At 36.9% G+C, this 24,869-nt stretch overlaps 1 protein-coding gene across 1 annotated transcript; it reads right to left on the reverse strand.

Annotated features, from left to right (window-relative positions):
* Positions 1-4,388: 4,388 nt before the first annotated feature.
* Positions 4,389-5,240, reverse strand: LOC117330190. Its single transcript, XM_033888413.1, has one exon. It carries the CDS (start codon positions 5,238-5,240, stop codon positions 4,389-4,391), a length of 852 nt encoding a protein of 283 aa, XP_033744304.1.
* Between the last annotated feature and the right edge of the window lie 19,629 nt (positions 5,241-24,869).

Below are 24,869 nucleotides of genomic sequence, written 5' to 3' on the forward strand. Positions count from 1 at the left end.
AAAACCACCGGCCTACTGTCAGTGGGAAACAGACCATAGTTTCGTTTAAAATCCTGTCTCTATCACAAAACGTAAAATCTAAGGCGCATACATAGGTATATCTGAACACAGTACAGTAATAGAAAATGTACATATTTTTAACGAAAGATGGTTTTGGACATCATGATATTTTGTACTGAAATACTCTACATGTATGCCTTATTATCAATTTGGATGGTAAGCAACTCGTTCTTTCATTTTCTCAAGCAGAACATTCAAATATGATACTTGTCTCCGATGTCTATTTTATCATAAATTTGGCAGATAATTTAATCCCTTGGTATACCTAATTCCAGTTTCACGGGTAAATAATTGTTTCTAGTTCTGAATCTACAAAAAGTTAAAACATATATTTTTGGATGAAATACTAAAACAATTTTCAAAATCTTCGTTCATGTAGACTCTATGAATTGTAGTTTTTTGAGGATCTCGATATATTTCCGCCCAGTTTTGTTTGAATTGATCCGTTAGTTTAAGCTTTCACCTTGGAAATGAGCCATTTGAAATTGAAAGGATTTTGATTCAGCCATATATAAGAAAGTTCATGCACAATTGCTCAAAATATGTTTTATATGTTCGCGGTCAATATAATTGTAACACCAGTTGCTTCGTTTACGAAAGTTGATACCTTGAATAAGATATTATTTCTTTTATCGTTTTATTTGCTGTAAGTTTAACCCAAAAGCTAATCATTCTGGTTTTAATATCTATATCTAACGGGTGTCTATCAAGTTCTCTATCTATCAATAATTCGAGGGTAGATGTTTGAAGTGAAGTAGCACTTTACATAATTTTAATGATCTTTTTCTATTTCAATGTTGTTTGGAAAACCCCATAAAACCGTTAAGTGACATATGAACTTTCACGCCAGGGTGACCTTTCGGATTAGCCAATCAAATGACTACTTCCAGAATATTAGAAGTGAATTTTATGTGTCCGAATTAGCATGACTCGAGTGCATAGCTTGCATAATCTGTCAATTTGTTTCAAGTCATTTCGTCCCTCAAACATATAGCTACATGTATATACATGTTGTGCCTTAATGGTTTGCTTCCAAGACATGGACAAATTGACAATTCGCCGTGAAAGTGAAATACACACATCTTAGAGGTCATCAGACCGTGACCCCTTATGGGATGTTGTTAGATGTTCATGTAACGTAGTGAAAATGACCATCTAGATTTTAATTAGATTGATGAAATGTGTAAGTGTATTTAAATAAAAATATTGTTTAAACTAAAGAGAACGCTTGATATGTGATATTCATAATATTTAGTATTTCTTTATGTAATACCATTTATACTTATATAATATTGTACTGGTATCGATTAAAAGCTTAAAGGGCCACATACTCAATGAATTCATTTAAACTAAGTGATAATAACATGGTTTTTATTCAAACACACAATGTGATAGTCATTACATATGTCAGTCTAAAAGGGGTCTAAATGCTGTCTGATGTTATATACATATACATATACATAAAGTGTTTCTTTCAAGGGCATTTAGAGGTTTCTAAATGATTATTTTACAATTTCGCCTCCAGGTGAGAATCTTTTTTCATTTTTTTTTTTTCGTTATGGTACACACCTTGCATATCCTTGAAACATAAGATTCATTCGTTTCTTTATAATCAGCAATTATATATATGATTATGTGTGAATTTAAACCGATTCCAAATTATTTCGTGCCTGATTCATTAGCCAGTCGATGTTGTGCTTTGATCTTTTTGTTTTGAGTGAAAGAGAAGGAAATACAAACGTTAATCTGAAACAGAAACAGAGTCGTTTTTTTCTTAAACATAACTAGGTTCTGATTCCGAGTTCCGTTTTTCTTAAACGGAATTAGAAACTGGGAACCAGCTTCAGGCTCGGTTGGCCCGGATTTAAAGAAGATGGCAGTCAGACTTGTGAATCATGGATCCTGCTGTCAATATAGTTTTAGATGTGTATAGCGGGGAAAAAAGAAGAAAAACGTTGAGAGCAGAATCCATTTAGCTGAAGAGAGTGTTGTTATTTCAGTCGGCGAATGATACAGACACTACAGATACTAACCAATCACTGCAAATTGTGTAAGTAAAACACTCATTCTGTATAAGGACTTATGTGTTGTGTTCTTCTCGAGGACCGTATGGCACTTGAGGATGTCGAGAGGGGACTTAGCGAGTAAAGCAGTCCTTTGCGCCTCATGCATTGAAATTGTATAACATTCTGTTACACACTTGAATGTGTGTCAGAGTGAAATAAAAATATCATCTTAAAATCTTGAGAAAGACAGATTATGGGACTTGTTACATTCCGAGCCTACGAAGGCTATACTTAACTAATTCAGGAGAGAATGCATAAATTAGCTCAAGCAGAGACCTATATACTAAACTATAGGTCTCTGGCTCAAGGTGATAAGATAAAAAAAAATAAATATTGAAAGCGTTGTAAATGGCTTCTTTTTAGACTAAAATTTAGGGCACTAATCTGATATGAGGATATGATTGAACCAGTATTTGCCCTTGTGTCAGTTTGTGTTTCTCGGAAAGCTGAGAAACGGGCCGGTCTGTCGTGGTTGTGTCTTTGGGCAAGACACTTTACCATAATTGCTCTGGATGCCATGAGACGGGCCTGCCGTATGTTGTTCAGTGAGGTTGTCATCAACTACTACAAGGAGTCCTTGCCTCAAAATGATCCTGGCAGTTAACGGGCGATAAATCCAACAAAATAAAACAAACAAATTCTACAAAATTAAAACGCAGATGTTCTACCGAACCAAAATCGACTTTACAAACAGAGACGTAATTTATTTATACGTTTAGCGAATAAAAATGCTTCTTTGCTGTGCAGACAAGGTAATCGAGAGCGAGACCCTTGGACTACGATTATACATTTTCAGTTGTAAATGTTTGTCCGTAGTCAAGGAAAGAATGCATTCTGTAGTAGATTAATTATCGTATGTATAAAAGAAATGCTTTGTTCTTTTTTTGTTCTTTTTTCTTCTTCTTCTTCTTTTTTTGTTTTTTGTTTGTTTGTTTGTTTGTTTGTTTGTGTTTTTTTTTTTGCAGTATACAGTTATTTGTGAAATTAAATTCAAGGGTTTGCTTATTTCTGAGGAATATATCTGCGGAATACTGAATACATTGTTCTAAATATCATTACGTGAACATTGTACCTGGCAATTAATTTTCTATCACAATAAATTCCGGTATTATACACTAACATTTCGTTAACGACTAGCATAATTGAGGCTAGACATTTCATATGTTGTATGTTAAATAAACATTCCCATTCTGTTACAACCCGTTTTACAGTGAGTAAATCGTTATGGCCTAAATTGCAGTCAGTTGTCTCCCTTGACAGAACGCAGCACATGCACATTGTAACCCAAGAGCCCACTTGTGAAAAAGTACAGCTGCAACATTTTCCACGAATCCTGAGCGTTAAATCTGCTGAATAACAGAAATTGCAGCGGACGTAAAACCTCTTAAACATTTAGTCATCAGCTGGAAAAAGAACACGATATGTGACTATATCAATATATACTGGGTATAACTATTCAACCACTTGGATTTGTAATGGCATTTGGGTTACTCGTAACTGGTATATTTTTTTCATAAGACATTAAAATACAAAAATAACGATAAAATATTGAAATACAATGTACAGTTGTACAATGTTAATATTGGATCATTTCATATGAACTTTTTCATATGAAATTTTATAAAACGAATCTCCAAGTTTTTATTTTTGTATTTTTCCGAGCTTTGGCGAGCATAAATTAAAACTTCGAGAGAAAATATGTTTTTGATTTAAGATACGTTTCATCACACGAATCAAAAAAAAAAATTTGACAGGTTTTATAGTCAAAATGTGGGGGACAAAATCAAACGGAGACAGCCATTTTGTTGCGCAAAAAACGTCATTGTCCATATTATGACGTCACATGACTTCTTACTGGCACAACCATGAAAAAATAATCCATAGTGTATAGCTTTGGATCTAATGCGTAGTTTACTTATTGCGACAAATTTAATCATACATATCTACTTCGTAGCATGTATGCAAATATATATATACAAATGTAATCAATGAACCGGAACATTAAGTAGATTTAATTGTTGTTTAATTACATCTCGTAAAAATACAGTTAATGGGACAATTGCAACATATAGGCGGTAATAACAACAAAATTGAAAATTATAAGGTTTGAATTATCAGATAATTCCGTAATAATGCAAAAATATATTTTATGATAAAATTATCAAAACTCCTACTTCACTTCCCTTACGTCACTTCCTGACGTTTTTACTTGGTTTAAATATAGCTTATTTGTTCAATATAATGCCATGAAATATCAAAAGTTTATTTACAGGCGCCTTTACAGAACAATTTACGAACCTCGAGTCGAAATGTCCCATCAAAGAGTCCATAGATAAAAGGATTAGCTACATGGTTGAAGATGTATAACTGAAACAGAAATATATACAAAGCTCGTTCACCGTTCGTGAATTCCGTCCAGAATATCTCAGAGTCTATATTTTGGATAATGTTTGCTGTCAGTGACGGGATATACGTTACAACACACACTGCCGCAATCAGCATAAACATCAAAGTGTATCTATGTTTTTCCACAGGATTTTTACGAGTCTTTCTCTTTTTAATCGCTATCCTCTTATCAGCACTATGACGTTTTAGAGAGGCCACTTTAGAATACGGCGCCGTTACCATGGCATCCGTAGTGCCGAAATCATTCGTTCCGTTCTCTTCCGGTGCAAAGGAATATTGAGAAGACTGAGAAGAAGGAAGGGACGACTTTCGTTCTTTTGATCGTCTCACTTTTTCGTAGATTCGATGACCGATTAAAGAGTAAAGAATTATGATTGACAATAGAACGCATCCTGCCGAGGCAAACATGAAGTAAAAATAACCCATTTCCGCTTTTACTAAAGTCTTATCTTCGTTAATTATAAGTCCGCATCGACTTCCGGTGGCATTTAGGATTGGATTATGTAGAGTTATCTCCCCGTAAAATATAAACAATGGCGTGTGCATGAGACACGACAGCGCCATAGCACCGGCTACTAACACACGTTTCCATAACGACGTCATCTGTGGACCGAACGGTCTGCAAACCTTCAGGAATCGTTGTAAAGCAATAATCAGGATAAGTAAACCGGAAGTCGTACTTATTGTTCTTGTGCAGAACCACGCCATCTTGCATATGATATTTCCTCTGGAATTTACCGGAACTAAATTTCGCCAAAGAGAGAATGCTGGGTTCGCACAACATACTATAACATCTAGTATCCCCAAAACCAGAATAAAAAATCGGTCGTCCATACCGATTTTAAGTCTAAATCCGTAAATAAAAACAACAACAGCATTTCCAACGACGCCTAAAACTATGTAAATACAAAGTATAACATCCAGCGGTATGAGTGATCTGGAAAGTTCGCTGTTCCAATGTCGGAGATTTCCAGTCAGTGTTCCATTCATGATAGTAGAAAATTCTTAGTAACCCTCCAAGTCAGTTTATAAAGCATTAAAAACAATGACAGAGGCTTCTGATGTGCAGCGTTCACAAGTGGATTTTAAAATGAGACGCATATGTTATATGTACCGAAGATTAATCCAAATAACAAATAATGAACCAGTGTTGTCTGGATGTCATCATCGTGTGTCTTCCTCCGCTTTGCTCGGTTTTAAAACGGAATTCGAACGGATGTTTAAGTATGTGTATGTACGTTAGTTTATGTATATAAAATATATACACACTTGTCAATGTGTGTGGGCTCCCAATTTCATTGTAACACTGGGCCCCGCATCCAGAAAGTGTAGGATATTACACACACCGGCGTCCACAGAGAATGCTGAGAAATGTCGCTAGGTTATGACGTGTATATCGTTCTATTTCCACGTATTTATATCTATCAATATTGCAACGTGTGATTGAGTATCAGATTGTCTGAAATAATCTTGAATTATTAACTGTCAACGAATCGGGCGTAACTCCCATCCGCCAGTCCTCGCGCTCACGCGCTAAATAAACCAATCACTTAGAATATGATACTTTTGGGATGTGTTCACCGCTCAGAGGAACTAGATATCGTAATGTTGGTGCTACGCCCGCTCCATTCGCTTGATCTCTACATAGTGTTATACATCTATAGACACACGGCATGATAATTAAACCACTGACATGCTAGTATTCACAGAGGAAAACCATTAGACGCTATATGTGATGTAGTAAATGATATGTCGGTGTTATATCAAATAATTGTATCTATCGTTATCCCGATACTAATACGCAGTAAAATGTCTAAATGGATTAAAATCACGTTGTGGTGTCCATTTAGAGCCAAATAATGCATTTGGCATCCTGGAGTGTCTAACGACAAAACGACATTACGAGAAAACGACAGTAATGGAATTAAGACACTACTTTCTCGCTCGCGCGTTGACGCATTCTCTTCTCGAGTTCTTGGCCCCTTGTCTATATATTGTCACGCCTTCCCTTTGGCGACTTACAGTCGAGGGAGGGAGAATATATGAAATATTTAATTAGGCCTTAACAAGCAGCCATACCAGAGCGAAGATAATATTGCAGCCATTTAAATAATATTTCCATTTGACCTGTGGTTCGTTTTCACCATATCCTCTTAATGTGCTAGATGGTTAAAGATATATATAATTTAAACAGTAATCACAAAGGAAAGAAAGTGCATTTACATATTGTGACAAACTCTTGTTCATTTCAACAGACTGCAAACACAGTTATTGGTACCGATTGTAATTTAGATCGCATTCTTCTAAGTAAGAGTCCAACGCAAATTTCTTATGTGCCCTCATGAATACATTCACAATGCTAAGCAAAATGATGCTTATATTAAGTTTTAAAGTGAAATAAAATTCTTTTAATTTCTCTAGTAAAAAAAAAAATGTTTTGCTGTGGATTTGCTACTGTCACAATTGTAATTGTAAAATAAATAAATATAAAAATAATTAATTTAAGACTTAAATTGAGATACTAATTATTCAACCCAGGGTTAAGCGGCTTCTCCGTGGGAAGACAGGATACAGGTTACATATTTGTACATTAGATACTGTGCTTCATTAATCAAAACATTTTACTGTAAATAACCAAAAGGATTGGCCACGAGTTATGTAAGCTCATAACCACTCCTTAATAGAGATTAACACAATAGAGATTACAATCTGATTACGTAATAACAACAAAATATAACAATGACGATTGTAGCAGATTTGAATACAGGAAGTACAGAACAAAAGCAGGAAAGAGACAAGAGGGCGACAGGGATGGAGATAGGGAGGGCGACAGGGATGGAGATAGGGAGGGTGACAGGGATGGAGATAGGGAGGGTGACAGGGATGGAGATAGGGAGGCCGACAGGGATGGAGGCAAGATGGGTATACTGCATGTATAACAAATACACGTCCACACATACGTCACACACAGCTGTTCTTCAGAATGAGACAGAAAAAGAAAAATAATGTATATATCTACAATTTAAGTATATCAGGGTAAAGCTATTGTGTAAAAAGCAGCTGAGTGGTTAAGGTGTCCCGACACTTTATCACTAGCCCTCCACCTCTGGGTTGCGAGTTCGAAACCTACGTGGGGCAGTTGCCTGGTACAGACCGTAGATCGGTGGTTTTTCTCCGGGTACTCCGACTTTCCTCCTGGCACGTCCTTAAATGACCCTGGCTGTTAAAAGGACGTTAAACAAAATAAACCAAAATCAGGCAGAATAAGTTATTAAATCTAGAAAGTGCTTTGAAAAGAAATAATAAAGCTATTCCCTTGGTTAAGCGGGTGTACACGACGGCTGTGCGGCAGTTCTTGATAACCAGTGGGTTTCGGGCAGAATGGACAGGGCAGTTACACTCATTTCATATTACATTGGAAGAACTCTTACCCTTGGCAATTGCAGTGAAGATGTGGGGTAAAATCACGTTATATAGTTTATGTGTGATAATAGTTCGGTTGTAGATATTATTAACAAAACATCATCAATAGCCCTCCATTTAACGAGACTTGTTCGAGTTTAATGTTAGCAACTATTTACTACGACATCTATTTTTGGACAAAACAATTTTCTGCTTTCATAAAAAATTGTTGCTGACAAACTGTAACGTTTCCAATTTCAGCAAACATTCCAAGTGGCTCCCTGGTTATTCCAACAGCCAGTAGCTAACCCTACCCCGGATAGTGACGGCATGATATTCCAGTTTTATTTGACCTCCCTGGCTGGGTATTACATCATTCATGTCATTTCACCGTTAAAAATATCCTCCCATGGCCATATTCTCAGTCTCCCAGCAAATCAAATGTTATCTAAATAAACTTTACTTCTGTTCATTCGCAACTTGAGTGCCGCTATTTTAGTTATTCATACATTTCGGCCATCAATTTTGTCCACAAATTTTAAAAACATGGAGGACTTAACCTCTTCACTCTTTATCTAAATCTTTTGAAAGGTGTTCACAACAGAAGAAGACAATACGATTACTCATATAAGAATAGCTAAGAGTTCTTCTGTGGTTGCCTATTTCTCTGGCATCCCTTGCCTTTCTTCGGATAGAGGAATATACCATTAATCACAACAATAAACAAATGAACCATGGCGACTTAAGGCCATTTCTCATAGACATTCCTACTGGTCCTTCCAAATTTCTGCGGCAAGTTTTTATCCTGCAACAGTACAAATTCACTAATGCAAAAGCAGTCATCGTTTCCTAATTTCCTGATTCTTCGCCACTATCATATATTTCTGTTCGATAATCTAGACACAAATGTTTACAAAGTCTATAGTTTTAGGATTTGTCCGACTACCTCTGCTTCAGCCAAAAGGGCTCCTGAACACATTAAACAAGAAACGGGCGATGGAGATCTGTTTCTGTAAAACATAATTTCGCATTTAAACTCATTCATATCAGACTAATGAATTTGGGTTCTAATCTCTGTTCATTCTCAACATTCCTGTTTGTGGTTATGTTCTTAATAGTTAGGTAATTAGGAGGTCAGGATTTGCCTGCACACTATTTTCTAATCACATTTTAACATTTTTCAAATCCTGATATGATAATTTCTGGTAGAACTAGCTTGTCAAATCTTGATGAAATTCTGTAATTCTTAATTCTCTTCGAACTGGCTTAATTTAAAGATGATATACTCACAGGTTTTGCAACAAATTAGAAATGAATTTATCACTAATCAAGTTATTGAGCTAATCACCTTTTGAACAACTGGGCCCAGGCTGGTGTAAGGCCATTAGATGTCTGCTAATTTTGATTGTGTGAATGAGGTCAAAATTGTCTGCTCAATATTAGCTGTTTATTCTACAGGATTTTGTCACATAATCTCATTGGCCTATCTATGAAGTCTTTCTTATGGCCCTACCTTATCTATCGTGTGTGCTAATATATGATAATACGTTTTAAAGAATATATATATACTGTAAGCGTGGTTATATTCGCGGGGGTTAACTTCGCGATTTCGATATGTAAACTATACGCGTTGGGCTTATTTTCGCGATCGATCCACCTTCGTTTGTAGCTCGAGATAATGCAAAATGATATCAAAATAATACGCGTGGGGGGAATTTTCGCGATCAAAAGGACTCCGTGTAATTAGCGTACATTTCCCACTCGCGTAAATTTCCACGTTTACAGTACATGTTTCTCATGAATATTGCATATAAGTAATTGTGCGGTCCTACAAGTACATGGACTTGTGTATGTAGAGGTTGTTCCTTTCACTTTGAGAGGTTTCGTTAATGCGCTTTTCTCTCTGATCTATATATTACATTGTTATTGCCTTTCTATACATATGTGGGGCCAGCGGTATGATGCAGTTGAACTCATTTTTGGCTCTGCTGTATCTAACACTCGAACTGTTAGGACAGGTGTTTGATATCTTGCATGTCTTTTCTACACTCCTTTGATCAATAATAAATCAGGAATTTTAAAGTCGGTACAAAGCAGCTAGTATGATATTAGTTTGACAGTCCGAACGACTCTCAATATCAATCCGGATTAACATGCTGTAACTGCTACCTACAGTCTATTCGGACTAGGTGAGGAAAAGACCCCCCACCCCCCTCTTCCTGATAAAGAAATCCCAAAACCGAGAGAGATATTTTGGTTGTCTAACCCGAGGCTTTGTCATGTACGCAACGTAGCAAATATTGCAATGCAACACAAAGTTGCCGCGATGTGATTGAATTGTTGTCATGATGTCATTATATTGTCAAAGTGACGTCATTGCATTGTTGGTATATTAGTACAGCACATGTGAACCTACCATATGAGGATTATTCGTAAGATATAAAACAACGCATTTTTGTAGCATGTTTAAACATTTATTGTAAATAGTAAATAGTTAACGTAAATACATGTCATATACTGTGTCATCTGCCCAGCTTTAGATTACTACGCTGTACATCCAATTCATCTATAAGTGACAATTTTCTTCTTTTACTAAAGTACTTCATAAGATATAAAATCATGGGTCGCTTATGTCATTGCTAAACTCTGCTTATACATGTACTTATATATATCCTCTTACTAAGTAATTATTTGTGATACTTATTGTTTATTCTTTTGTAAACTGTAATATCTATCCGATAAAACCTCCTATCGTCATAATGCACTTTTGTGGTTGCCGATTTCGGCCATCTGTCTTTGTCACTTTTCACGTGAAAATGCGGCGTTTTTTGTGTCGCCTTTGGGGTTGGTATCCATTTGATGCCCTGTCTCGTCATCGCGTTTATCCACCCTGTCGCGTCATCGCGTTTTATTCACCCTGTGGCGTCATCGCGTTTTATCCACAATACATACTTCATTATATAGGAACTAGTCATAGAATGCCCTAATAGTGGTGAAGAACTACTACGCGACAGTGTAAAACAGCGACAACGCGAACACGCGAATAGCGACAACGCGAAAAGCAACCGAATGAATACCGACATAATTTGCCATCTAGTGCGACATAAAATATACACTGTATGTTGCGTTTTCATGCATTTTTATCGCGTTGTCTTTCTATCGCACTGTCACACTGTCGCATTAGCGGGGTAACACGCGACAACGCGAAATGACTAAAATCAGCTTTGCTATAAGAAAATCAAAACAAATCTACATTTTTTTCTCTGATTAGTCAAAATGCCCAGAATAATGATATTTGGTTTCAGGAATAAAGTGAAACAACGTTTCCGTAAAAATGAAATAATATAAATACTTGGTTGGCTCATCTGGATTCCCCGATCGATTAAGAGAAAGAACGGTGTCACCTGCCCGATTTCGTAGGTTTTTGTTCGGGTAGTCGGCTTTCTCCGACATTATGACCCCTGCCCACTTTCATTTAAAATAACAGCAGTTATGAAGATAACAACTATAGCTTGTTTCATATTTTTATAAGGACTAATTTGAAATGCCTGGAATTATTACATAGATCAATTATATTGTAAATGATCTCGATGAACTCCGATAGAATTGGTGAAAAGATATGACCTTGACTCATATACAAAGGAGGTGGTGCATAGGAGGGCTAAATCGGCCCACAGCGATTTTTTTCCCGGAAACATATTTTTGTCAAAAGCATACTAGTAATATCCCCGATTATGTGGGAGGAATTAATTTCCATTCCTCAATGTATATATTCTTTTTTTGGTGATTTCATTATTTCCCCATCAAACTGCATAAGAAGCTAATGTTTTGACCACTAACTATTATAGAACATATTTTTATTTCCTATTTGTGAAACAAATTCACCCCATTTGTTTAAGGTTTAATTTTGTATATGAATCATCACGCTCCGTGACACTTAAATTAGATTTCAGCCTAATTTGATGTCATCTTTGTGAAAATCATTGTTTTTAACTTTTCATTTAAAGTCTAATACCACAAAGTTATTGATGGAGTACTATCAAAATTTCCGGTTAGAAATAATCTATGGATATTCATAAACATTTAATGAAACAACTTTATTTGGTGAATTACTGGATATGCCAAGATTTTATTATTGTTAAATGCATACACCCCCAATTTTGGACAACATATCAAAGTACCGAAAGTACTGAAAATAGAGGCAAATGCTAAAAATCCAACAAAAATAACAATGCAATCAGACTTTACTGCTTGTGTCAGATAGGGTGCTCCTTTTTAACCCTTGATTTTTCGATACAATTTACTTCATCACCTTTCTTTGTATGCAAAAATCTTTTGTTATCCAGTAATTTTTTATGATTTTGTTTGGTTGTGTATTAAGATTAATATGCAAACATGTTTTTTAAAAGCAAAATTTGATAGTACTCCAACGATTATTACATTTTATCTACTTAACAAATAAAAGAAAATTTCAAGAAGGTAAATGTTTAACTGAAAATTTTGCTAAAAAAGCTGTAATTACACTTTCTATTATACAAATTCATGCTAAACACACATGTTTTTATAAAATATAACATCACATGAGACTATCAATGCAATATGAAATTTATCAAGTACTTTTGTACAAGAAATATATTTGATTTAAAAGGGAGGGTACACATTTTTTACAGAAATCATGTTAGGTGGCGCTGCGTATACAGCATTTGCCAATTTTCGTTTTAGTGTCTAAAATGATATGTATTTGGTAAAAGTCTATCATAATATCATGCATAAAATAAGATTCGGCCGTGGGCCGCCATGCACCACCTCCTTTGTGAAAAGATTTGACCTTGACTCATAAAAAATATACAGTCTCACAATCACAGGGGCACGTAACAATATTTCTGGGGGAGGGGCTTGTGTAGTACACTTTACTATGAGTAGCATACCAAACAAGCCGTCTTCAACATGAAGCATTGTTACATGTCCCTGTGCTTACAAGGGTCAAATTTGTTAAACAATTAAAAGACTTACGATTAACATCCTAGAACGATGGTATTTTGTTTGCAGATTTCCGGGACGAACTTTGAACCTTGAATACGGTCAGCTTGATCAAAACACTCAGCAAAGTTCCTTTGATGGATCAAAACACCAAAAATCGTGGTGTCTGATCTGAACCTTCCTAGAATAAAACTCAACAAAAGTTGTTTTTTTTTAAATCATTTTTTTTTCTCGGAAAGGAAGGCACTTGAACCATATTCAAGGTCGCAGTTTTCAATAAAAAATTGCAAAAACGAAAAGACATTTATTGAATATGGAACTTTTGAAATCACTCAAGCGACTTCCTCTGATCAACCGAAATGCCCAGGTTTATTATTTATGGCAAGAAACTGGTCGTCTGATAAACCCTAATAATGTTTGCGAAAGACAGTGACCTTGACTTGCATACAAAATCACAGGGATCAACTTCGTTAAAGTACTGAAATAACATTATTAGAGAGTTTAAGGGGTATCATTAATGATTTCATTTGCATGTTGATCTCAATCCATCCTGATCGTCAACACTTTAAACACATAGAGATAATTCCAAATATACTTAACATCGATAAAGTTCACAGGCGCCTGTGTTCATGCACTATTCAAATGACCTACATTTTCTCTGAATCAAACATTGAACTCTTTCCTTTATGTCTACACTGGAGTCCTAATGGGGCTTAATTAAATTAAGCGACATTCTGAAGGAAGTGCAAAATAATCTTAGGCTATAGCTTAAAACAAATCTTTGGGTAAACATGTGTAAGTCTCTAAGAATTTCCTGTAGTATTAAGTCTGTATTTAAGTGCCATAACTTCCGGCCACAGGGACTTGGTAGAAATGTCCGACCCCGGCCCATATATGTATGTACAATGTACTATTATACGGATAGTGGGCTAGGAATATATGCCATGTCCCTGTGGTTCCGTGGATAGGGGGTCGTTAACAAAATACTTCCTTCATTTTGTGTCTAAATTTAACATCAAAGCAAGTATAGACAATTGGATTGACAACATGATTTAAAAGATACATCTGGAAAAGAAACAGATAAACTTGTCTCTCCGTGTCGGAAAATTCTGTCCAGAATTCCACGGAGTCCACATCCACGGCTAGATTTGCGGCGAGGGCAGGGAAATATGTTACAACACAAAGAAGCGAGATGACCAAAAACATGATCGAATATCTGTGGACGGCAAATGGCGTCTTTTTTGACTGAACAGATGCGCTTGTGGATCTGCGGACGTGCGAAATCACGAGTGTTCATGGTCTTGGACGATTTACGTGGTAAATCCGCTTCGTGGTCCGACTTAATCGCTGTTTCATGAGTTGAATTAGCATCAATAGAAGGGCGTCCTACTGGCATTTCTTCAATACGCTTGATATGTTCGTAAATCTTTTTGCCTATTGCAATATATAAACTGCATATTCCGATCATGGTCAGTACAGCGCTTCCAAACATGAAATACAAGTAAACCTTTCCGTAGAAATCAAGCATTTCACTTTCTCCGTGAATAAGCCCACATCGCCTGCCAGTTATGCCTCTGTCTACGAACGGAACTTCCGTTATACCGTAAAATATAAAAAGGGGCGTATGAATTACGATAGTAATACCTATAGTTAGTACAAGAGCTACGATTTTATATTTCTTCGTCATCTGTCTACCGAAAGGACGGCACACCTTGAGAAACCGCTGAAACCCAATCACGAGGATCAACAAACCGGAAGCTCCGTTCATGTTGCGCGTGAAAAACCAGGACATCTTGCATACGAGGTTCATATCCATGTATATAGGGAAAACATTGCGTACGATACAGAAAGAGGGCCCGGTTACACAAACTATGACGTCAATTACAGCTAGGACGAGGATGAAAAATTTATCGTCTAGTTTCACATGCAGACGGAAGCTGTAGATGTATATTACAATGGCGTTACCCAGAACTCCAAACAGGAAGTAGAATCCTAGAATAACATCAATCACAATGAAAGAGAGGGCGAATTGCGAGTTCAGTTTTTCAAGCCTCGCCTCGTGGCTGATACTGTCGTTGATAAATGTCGTATACATTATCAAAGACATTTGTGACTTACACGTTTATTGTATATCGCAAAAATTTCCTTAAGAACAAAACTTCTTTTGTGTGAGAAAATAAATAAAGATTTGTATACTCATTATGACTTCCGAATTCAAAATGGCGTCCGTTTCCACTTCAACTCACATTGGATGTTGATGATAGTCCTCTTTAGAAAGTTTTAAGAAGTTTCCACAAAATCCCTCTTCGTCAAAATAGGCAATCTTTTTTTTTTAAATCCATATATAGTAATAGCACATTCGTCTTCATCGTTGTGTATCTGATATAATGAAAATGGCAACGCCTAAGGTCATCATCCCAGAAGTGGAAGTTGAGTGTGATGGAGTGATGTCATTCCAAATCAGCGGCAGTTGTTCACTTAAACACTGAGGCATTTATTAACAAACACATATTCGCCTGCACATACACATGTTCAAACTCGGGTTAACTTACTGCTCTAAGCTACAAACATTATTTCAAATTCCACAATGTACATCATCCCAGTATAACGTCCCCTCATGGAATAAGACTCCTTGGTATTGAATAAAAAGTTAACAACATTTCAATTCATCAACAAAACTGTCCATATGATACATACAAGTATTATAGATTACGACCAGTGACGTCATTTCCGGAAAGTCAGAACGGCCCGGAAAACATGTCTCTTTAGTTTCCGAGAATAAACCATGCATAATAAACCCCGGAAGTGAGCATTGGTATAAAGGTCAATGAGTGTGTTCAATATATACATATATACACAAATGAATATTCAAGACTTTAAACTGCTCTTTGTTGATATCTAAGCTCGTGGATATCCAATAAGACACTACTATGCCATTTTAAAAGGGATAGCTCTCATATGTGTTTGATATTTGCGTGATTTTACTGTCGCAAATCGGTTTTTTTACTGCCAATGCAGAGCTAAGCTATGAAAATCGAATGTTAACGACAGTTTAAACATACAGGAGGCATGTGTATACCCTTCCAAATACAACAGCATAGTAAGGCTATTTAATATTTAATCCAAGTGCACTGTTGGTTTGTTATGTTTAACGTCCCATTAACAGCAAGTGCCATTTAAGGATGTGCCTGGTTTTGGAGGTGGAGGAAAGCCGGAGTACCGGAGAAAAACCACCGGCCTACGGTCAGTACCAGGCAACTGCCCAATGTGAGTTTCGAAGTCGCGACTCAGAGGTGAAGGGCTAGTGATCAAGTGTCGGCACAACTTTTTTTTATCATAACCACTCGGCCACCGCGGCTACATCTAAGTGCACTGGCTGTTGAATGGTATATCGAGGATGCACGGTCATAAATTGCGGTAATAAATGATTTCAATTGGCCGATGAAATGCTGCATAACATCTTAAGATGAGTCAACATTTTATAAAATAAAAATTAATGTGTATTATCCGGTAATTAAGAAATAGGGGATGTGTACATGTTACTAGACGTGTATCACTTAATAATATCGTATGACAAATAATCCAAATATTTCTGATACAGTACTGTACAGTCGCTTGTCGGATTGTGTTCATTGTCAACATACGCGAAAGAAAAATATTAAATGTCTTCATATTTATCTGCCGCACAGAGTTAGGTTTTTTGAAGGTAAATATATTCCGACAACCATTCAATTATTATCTTTACTTTTCACAGAATAACATGCATTATCATGGGGCTCCGAATTATCTACCCCGGTTCTTGTATTGAGAACGTGACACTTATCCTTCCTGAACGCCTAGTCTTATTTTTGTCCTTGTCACAAAGGTGTCCGTATAAACCGTTTTTGCTCTTATTTGTTCTTCGTTCTATCGATTTTTTATTGAATTTCACGACATGTCGACATCTTGTATCTCAGTCCATGTGAAATAGATAGGGAATGGAAAGAAAAAATGTGTTTGTTTTCTACAACTTATTTATAAGCTCCTTTACTAAATGCGATCCACTCAGTTTCTCGAACAGGGTACAAGATATTTTAGTGTTTATATCAAATGAAACCTGCTATTGGTTCAACCAAAAAGTACGATTATGTTGAAATCACATTTTGGACTCTCCTTTGTGGATAGCGTGGGAGGTAAAGTCTAAAGGGGCATTCCTTCGTTCGGACATCAGAAACATGCACAATTTCTATTGACGAAATCTATGTCCGAACGATGATTATATGAGTGTTTGTGCTTACATGTAATAGAATTAACGCCGAAATGTACAAAACAAAAGCGTGTATCGTATACAAATACCGTATGTCCTTGAGGTAATTAGTTATACTTCGGGTCGAATTAAGAATTTTCAGGATTTAATATTGGAAGACTTTTGATTTATCTTGATAGTAAAACTGCCTTTTTAATGTAAAGATTATAACTTTAACTATTGGAAAAAACATATTTTCCGGTAAGTTTAATTTTGACGACCTAAACTTTATTCAAACGAAAGAATGCCCCTTCAACTGTTTACATATTTTTTTTTCAAATATCTCCCCGGGGGCCTGAGGAGTGGGGCCCAATAGGGGAAATCTAACACACCTCTGGGCCTCTTGTTATATTTGCATTCAATATGCTGAAAGCATTGGCGGAAATTGTATCTATCATAGCAATATTGGTCTCATCACAGGTGTATAGTAATACTCCGAAAAAAATAAAGTAAATAAATTACAGAGTGTATCTGTCAAAATGAATTCCCGGCAATGATTTAACATGCTTGCATCATAAAAAAATAACGCTGTTTATGGCTATGTCCAGAAGTCCAATGTTAATATGACGTCATAGATACTGGAAAAACATACTAAACTTCCTTATTTGTTACTATAGTGATAAGCTATATACAAAACTTTAAAATCCTGACATAATTTTGTCACTTATACAATTCTTACTCCATTAAGATCACAGGGACTTGTGCATATGGAGAGAAGGGTGCTAGCGATATAGTGACCCATAGCGCCCTCTCCCATTTAGAACCTTCCATACATCGTAACGTGATGTGTCCCCAACAGGGACCTGAGAATTTGTTACAGTCTGTGTCATTGGACCATCTCTATTGTATATAGCACATGTTCAGACGTTTTGGGAGATTAGATTAAAATTCTGTAAAATCGACACCCTCTGTGTTCATTATATAGTCAATGGTATGTTGGATGTTATTGAAAGAAATATTACCGATATTTTCAACGATCATAGACATGTTTTCCTACACTCAACAGAAATTTATTTTCTTTCATCGAGAAAATAGGTGGTATCGATTTTCTGTGACAGATTGCTTTTCACCTTTGATTTTATAATAAACAACACCAAGAGTACATTTTTATACCGAGTCTTAATCTACCCCCCCCCCCCCCCCCCCCCCCCCAAAAAAAAAAAACAACAACAAAAAACAAAAAACAAAATCATATAAGTACAAGTAAATGTACTAGGCCTTTACACAATATAGAGAAGGTCCAATTACACATGGTACATAGGCTGTAACAAATTTTCAGGTCCCTGTGGTGTCCCCTAGGACCATCTCCCATATACTTAAAAACACCCTTCGTAACGTATACCTGTGATAAGATCGTAGTTTTCTATTGTAATGCATTTTCACACAATGAAGGGCGTGACACACCAGCGCTTAACTTCCTTGTAGCGTCATAATAGGTTATTATTTATTCTGTACCATTCTCGCGCGATCTCTTGTTCCAACATTACGTCAATATCTTTTCAGAACAATCAGAAAACATTTATCTTTTTTTCATGGAGTGCTCTACAGATGTATTATACATTTCCCATACCGTGTTCTAACGCTACTGGATGTATTTAATGATCATTCTGGTAAGTGTGGGGCCATACAAGTTTCTTTTCCACATAAAAGAACAAAAGACTTTTTTTCGGAAATATTTGCTTTGTACTGTTTCTGAAGTGTCGTATATATATAAATATCACAATAGATTTGCATATAGTGAAAGAAGGTTGAAACCGGGATAATTTTTAGATTTTTGAAATATCAATATACAGATATAAAATGGAGCTGATAGATATGCATGTATATATAATTAATTTGGATGTAGTAACGCATTCTTTTAAATGAAAAATTAATATACCCTATTAATTACAGCATCGGAAACAACGAGAGTTATCTCCCTTGCACAATGGAAGTGCGCGCACGGTCCATGGGAATTCGTGACAAATCCATGAGGTTTATGCAATATGTGATGTGCATGTAAAATATTTTTTTATGTTAATAAGGAAGTTAAACAAATCAGTTATAGCTAGTCCGGAAACAAACACTTGCTGTATATAGCTAGGTACTTAAAATCCCAAGTTTACCATACGTGGTCTAGTCAGATTCAAGGGTAAATTTCCTCTCGTGATTGTAAAGTGCATTTGGTATTTAATATTTGTGCAATTTGTTTCCACTTGATATACTTTGCTATCCATGTGTTCATAAAGATTAATAGGCTATTTGAAAATGTCGGAGTACCGGGCTTCTTTATCTCTGCGACAACAGACAATCTTTTTAGGGATGGTGGACTTGGGGCAGTATACCTTCAGCAGCTAATGAGATTCTTAGCAAAATGATTCGGTTATGGTATATTAATTTGAAGTGGAAGAGTAAAACATCTATAGCTATAGGAAAAGATATACACAGGCAACTGCAATGCAATATATCTATAGATCTATCAAAAGTAAAAATGTGTACGGAAGAATTCGGTGAATGTTCAATCGATCAGACTACGGGCTGCATGTGACGTCATCCCACCTGAAGGCGAGTGTCCGTTTGAGCCAATAAATCTGGCAAACTAAAAATCACATCATAAACAACCACAGCAACAACAACAACAACAAGTAAAAAGTAATCATTATCAAATATTTTCGAAAAGTCCATAAAAATACGATTATGCTAATCCTTTGTTTTGGGGCCGTGGTGGCCGAGTGGTTAAGGTGTTCCGACACTTTATCACTAGCCCTCCACCTCTGGGTTGCGAGTTCGAAACCTACGTGGGGCAGTTGCCAGGTACTGACCGTAGGCCGGTGGTATATCTCTGGGAACTCGGCTTTAATCCACCTCCAAAACCTGACACGTCCTGAAATGACCCTGGCTGTTAATAGGATGTTAAACAAAATAAACCAAAACAAACTAAATCCTCTATTTATTTATTTATTTATTTATTTTTGAATCTCTCTGTAAGAGGCGAAACTAGACCGCCAGAGGTCATTTTCATTAACATTCCCTAATTTAGGGAAATTCCTTAACTTAAAATTTTCCATAGGAAATCATCACAGAATTTAATTACATAGTTCCTTAGCTTTTTCCTTAAATCAAATGATGCTTTCCTATGGGATTTTTTAAGTTCGGATATCCCTATAGTTCGAGCCCCTGTCTGGTCGTTAAATTTTCCTCTTCTATTACATACATATTTACATACAGTTTGAGGCATCGCTTATTTGGTAAGTACCCGAGTTTCCTCTTAACTGAACACCAGATCTTAGACATTTTAGACAGATGCCTTCCTACATATAGAACATCCGCGAATTTCAATATTTATAAAACCGCTCTCTGACTTCAATGTCACAAGAGAATCACGAACTGCAATTCAGATTAAAATTCTTGTTTGCACAATTATTCATGAGATAAACATATTGTACAACCCTACATTTGCATTTAGTTTCAATCAGCCGCCAAATGTTCTAAATGTGATGTTCAAATTGTAGAACCAGACACACACATGCTGACAGATGTAGAAAAGATGTCTGAAGCAGGACCCCTACGCCAGACATCTATTATCTGTCGGGGGCTGGGCGAAGATAATCATCATTTCGGAAGGATAGGAGAAGTTCTTGTATCATCTAGAAATTAAGAAATGGATAAAAAATAAAGTTTGATCAAAATTTACATCGCGCCAAACCTACATCCACTAAGAACAATCAATAGCCATTTCAGTGTAAAAACATATTTCTTTGTCAAAGTTCATCATTTTCTTATCTAATGTTTAAGACCATGTAATTAAGCTTTTTGATAGTATGCGTCCGCGCTGTACAACATGGTATGCTCTATTTCATCATCACTGCTGTCTTTCACGCAGTGGTCATGGTAAGCCACGCCCCGAAATGCACATTTCCTGTCAATTAAAATGGCGTGATGCGTGTTGTTTCACGAGCAGCAACCGTATGTGAGCATGCGCATATGTGTAATATTACGTTTCCAAATAGTGTCGTCTGCAAAAAAGGCAGCCATATTTAAGAAGACGGACAAGAAACTCACAGAAAACTCCAAACAACGTTGTCACAATGAAAAAAGTGGTAAAAGCTCTCATTTTTATCCTACATGTGAAAATTATGAAATTGTATTGTTGTGAACATTTTGTGTTGAAATGTAAACACGTTCATCATTATTTTTTTCAAACCGTTTTGCATTGTTTACAGTCGTCAGTAACAATTCAAGTTTTCTAGAGGCCAATATCAGAGATTTTTCAAAGGTGAAATGATCAGTATAGTTAGGTGATCATGCATTTAAACGAGTTTGATTCACAAGACTTTTATCCCGCCAATACCCATGCAATATGTCGATACATTGAGGTTCGTATCCAATGATGATGTCGTTATACAATAGGGATTAATTTCTTGTGACTCAAAACCTCATTTTTCTGCAGGTGCTGACACTTAGAATTTGTATAATATCTAAAGATTGGAATTTCAAATTTTGAAATGTCTGTTTTCCTAGGGTCTACGACATTCAGGTGAATATTATGTGTTCAGTTTTCAGGTGAAGGATTCTCAAGTTCAATAAATGAATTAAAAATACATTACTTGATTTTGTTTTCACTCTCATAATCGACGTTAAGGAGATATTGGCGGCTGTTTACCGCAAACTCGTTATTGTCGTAAGGATAATAATTACCTATACCGAATTAAATTAGCTTGCAAAAATCATAATTCTCGCTTAATATTCCATGTATAAGAAACTTTCATCCGTATTTTTCCTCACAAATTATATAGATCTAGTTATATGAATTAGAATGGACGAAGTTTTTGTGAGGATATATCTTATTTCAAACTGTCTGTGTTCCTTTATATATTTCTACAAAATTAAATATTTGTTAATTTGAGCCATAACGTAATTTCTTTTTCCTTGAAAATCTATTCCAACTGATAACAAATAGGCGAGAAGTCTAATTCCAAACAAGTTTGAATCACAAGAATGTTATCCCGACAATACCCATCATATCAACACATTGGGGTTCATTCCCAATGACGATGTTGTTTTACAATAGGGATGTATTTCTTGTGACTCAAAACTCCCTTTTTCAGCAGGCACTACCTATTTTCTTCAATTTATCATAACACGTTGGAATTTATTTGATAGTAAAGCAATATAATCTCACAATTTTAAAATCTTTTTTCCTTAGTTTTATATATATTAAAGGCTGAGGTTGGAATGAACTCGCACGTTATTTATATGTGTATTCATTTATCTACCTATCTATCTATTTTCGCCTCTGCGTTTTGCCATTGTGACTTGTATATGTACATTTTATTTAATCAACTTCTACACGATCTTATTGCAGAAGGCCGTGCGTTTTAACCTCCATGAAAATAATTCGTCGGAACGAGTGTTAGCAGTTGTCGAAAGTGTTATTGAAATTTGAACAAAACCGTGCAAAAGCAATTCCAAATCAAATCCAAACTCACCTAAACCTGACCCGACATCAATGTGTTCTGTTTCACAAAATCCTGCATATTATACAACACTTCGACATACTGGAATACAGTGTACGTCCCTATACCGTAACCAGGACCGTTTACTATGTACGGTCCCTACTATAACCAGGGATTATGTACAGTGTACGTCCCTACCGTAACCAGGGACCCATATACGGTGTACGTCCCTACCGTAACCAGGGACTAATATACAGTGTACGTCCCTAACGTAACTAGGGACCAATATACAGTGTACGTCCCTACCGTAACCAGGCACAATATACAGTGTACGTCCCTAACGTAACCAGGGATCATGTACAATGTACGTCCCTAACGTAACCAGGGACCATGTACAGTGTACGTCCCTAACGTAACCAGGGACAATATACGGTGTACGTCCCTAACGTAACCAGGGACCATGGACAATGTACGTCCCTAACGTAACCAGGGATCATGTAAAGTGTACGTCCCTATCGTGACCAGGGACCATGTACAGTGTACGTCCCTACCGTAACCAGGGACCATGTACGTCCCTAAACGTAACCAGGGATCATGTAAAGTGTACGTCCCTACCGTAACCAGGGACCCATATACGGTGTACGTCCCTACCGTAACCAGGGACCATGTACAGTGTACGTCCCTACCGTAACCTGGGGCCCATAAACTGTGTACGTCCCTAACGTAACCAGGGATCATGTAAAGTGTACGTCCCTACCGTAACCAGGGACCATGTACAGTGTACGTCCCTAACGTAACCAGGGACCCATATACGGTGTACGTCCCTAACGTAATCAGGGACCATGTACAGTGTACGTCCCTAACGTAACCAGGGACCATGTACAATGTACGTCCCTATCGTGACCAGGGACCATGTACAGTGTACGTCCCTACCGTAACCAGGGACCATGGACAATGTACGTCCCTAACGTAACCAGGGACCATGTACAATGTACGTCCCTACCGTAACCAGGGACCAATATACAGTGTAGGTCCCTATCGTGACCAGGGACCATGTACAGTGTACGTCCCTACCGTAACCAGGGACCATGTACGTCCCTAACGTAACCAGGGATCATGAAAAGTGCACGTCCCTACCGTAACCAGGGACCATGTACAGTGTACGTCCCTACCGTAACCTGGGGCCCATAAACTGTGTACGTCCCTAACATAACCAGGGATCATGTAAAGTGTACGTCCCTACCGTAACCAGGGACCCATATACGGTGTACGTCCCTACCGTAATCAGGGACCATGTACAGTGTACGCCCCTACCGTAACCTGGGGCCCATAAACTGTGTACGTCCCTAACGTAACCAGGGATCATGTAAAGTGTACGTCCCTACCGTAACCAGGGACCCATATACGGTGTACGTCCCTACCGTAACCAGGGATCATGTAAAGTGTACGTCCCTACCGTAACCAGGGACCATGTACAGTGTACGTCTCTAACGTAACCAGGGACCATGTAAAGTGTATGTCCCTACCGTAATCAGGGACCCATAAACTGTGTACGTACCACCATAACCAGGGACCATGTACAGTGTAAGTCTCAACCGTAACAGGGACCGTATACAGTGTACGTCTCAACCGTAATCAGGGACCATGTACAGTGTAAGTCTCAACCGTAACAGGGACCAATAAATATGTCTGAAGTGGCATGTCAACTCGTTTTTATTTGTCACATGTGGATAATCAATTTCTGTTTAATCTGATTTCAGTAATGACGGATGTCCGTTTCAGACTGTATTACTTGGAAAGAATCGAATGCTTTAGCCAGAGGACGGAAACAAGCTGTTTGTTTTGAGCTTAGAAGATGGAAATATATGTTTCATATGCATGAAAAATTGAAAGGAAGTGCAATGTTTAATCTAAACATAACAATTTAGCACAATTCAGATACGAGATTGATTCACAAGACTTTTATCCCGCCAATACCCATCATGTCGACACATTAAGGTTCGGACCCAATGATGATGTCGTTATACAATAGGGATGAATTTCTTGTGACCCAAAATCTCACTTTTCTTCAGGTGCTGACACTTCGAATTTAAATGATATCTAAGAATTGGAATTTCAAATTTTGAAATGTCTGTTTTCCTAGGGTCTACGACATTCATATGAATAATATGTGTTCAGTTTTCAGGTGAAGGACTCTAGCTCAAGTTAAATAAATGAATGTAAAATACTTTACAT

Source organism: Pecten maximus, chromosome 6 (assembly GCF_902652985.1).
Source record: "Pecten maximus chromosome 6, xPecMax1.1, whole genome shotgun sequence".
NCBI lineage: Eukaryota > Metazoa > Mollusca > Bivalvia > Pectinida > Pectinidae > Pecten > Pecten maximus.

Excerpts from the sequence above, each read along its gene's own strand:
- LOC117330190 (XM_033888413.1), bottom strand. The coding sequence starts at position 5,240 with ATGGCGTGGTTCTGCACAAGAACAATAAGTACGACTTCCGGTTTACTT.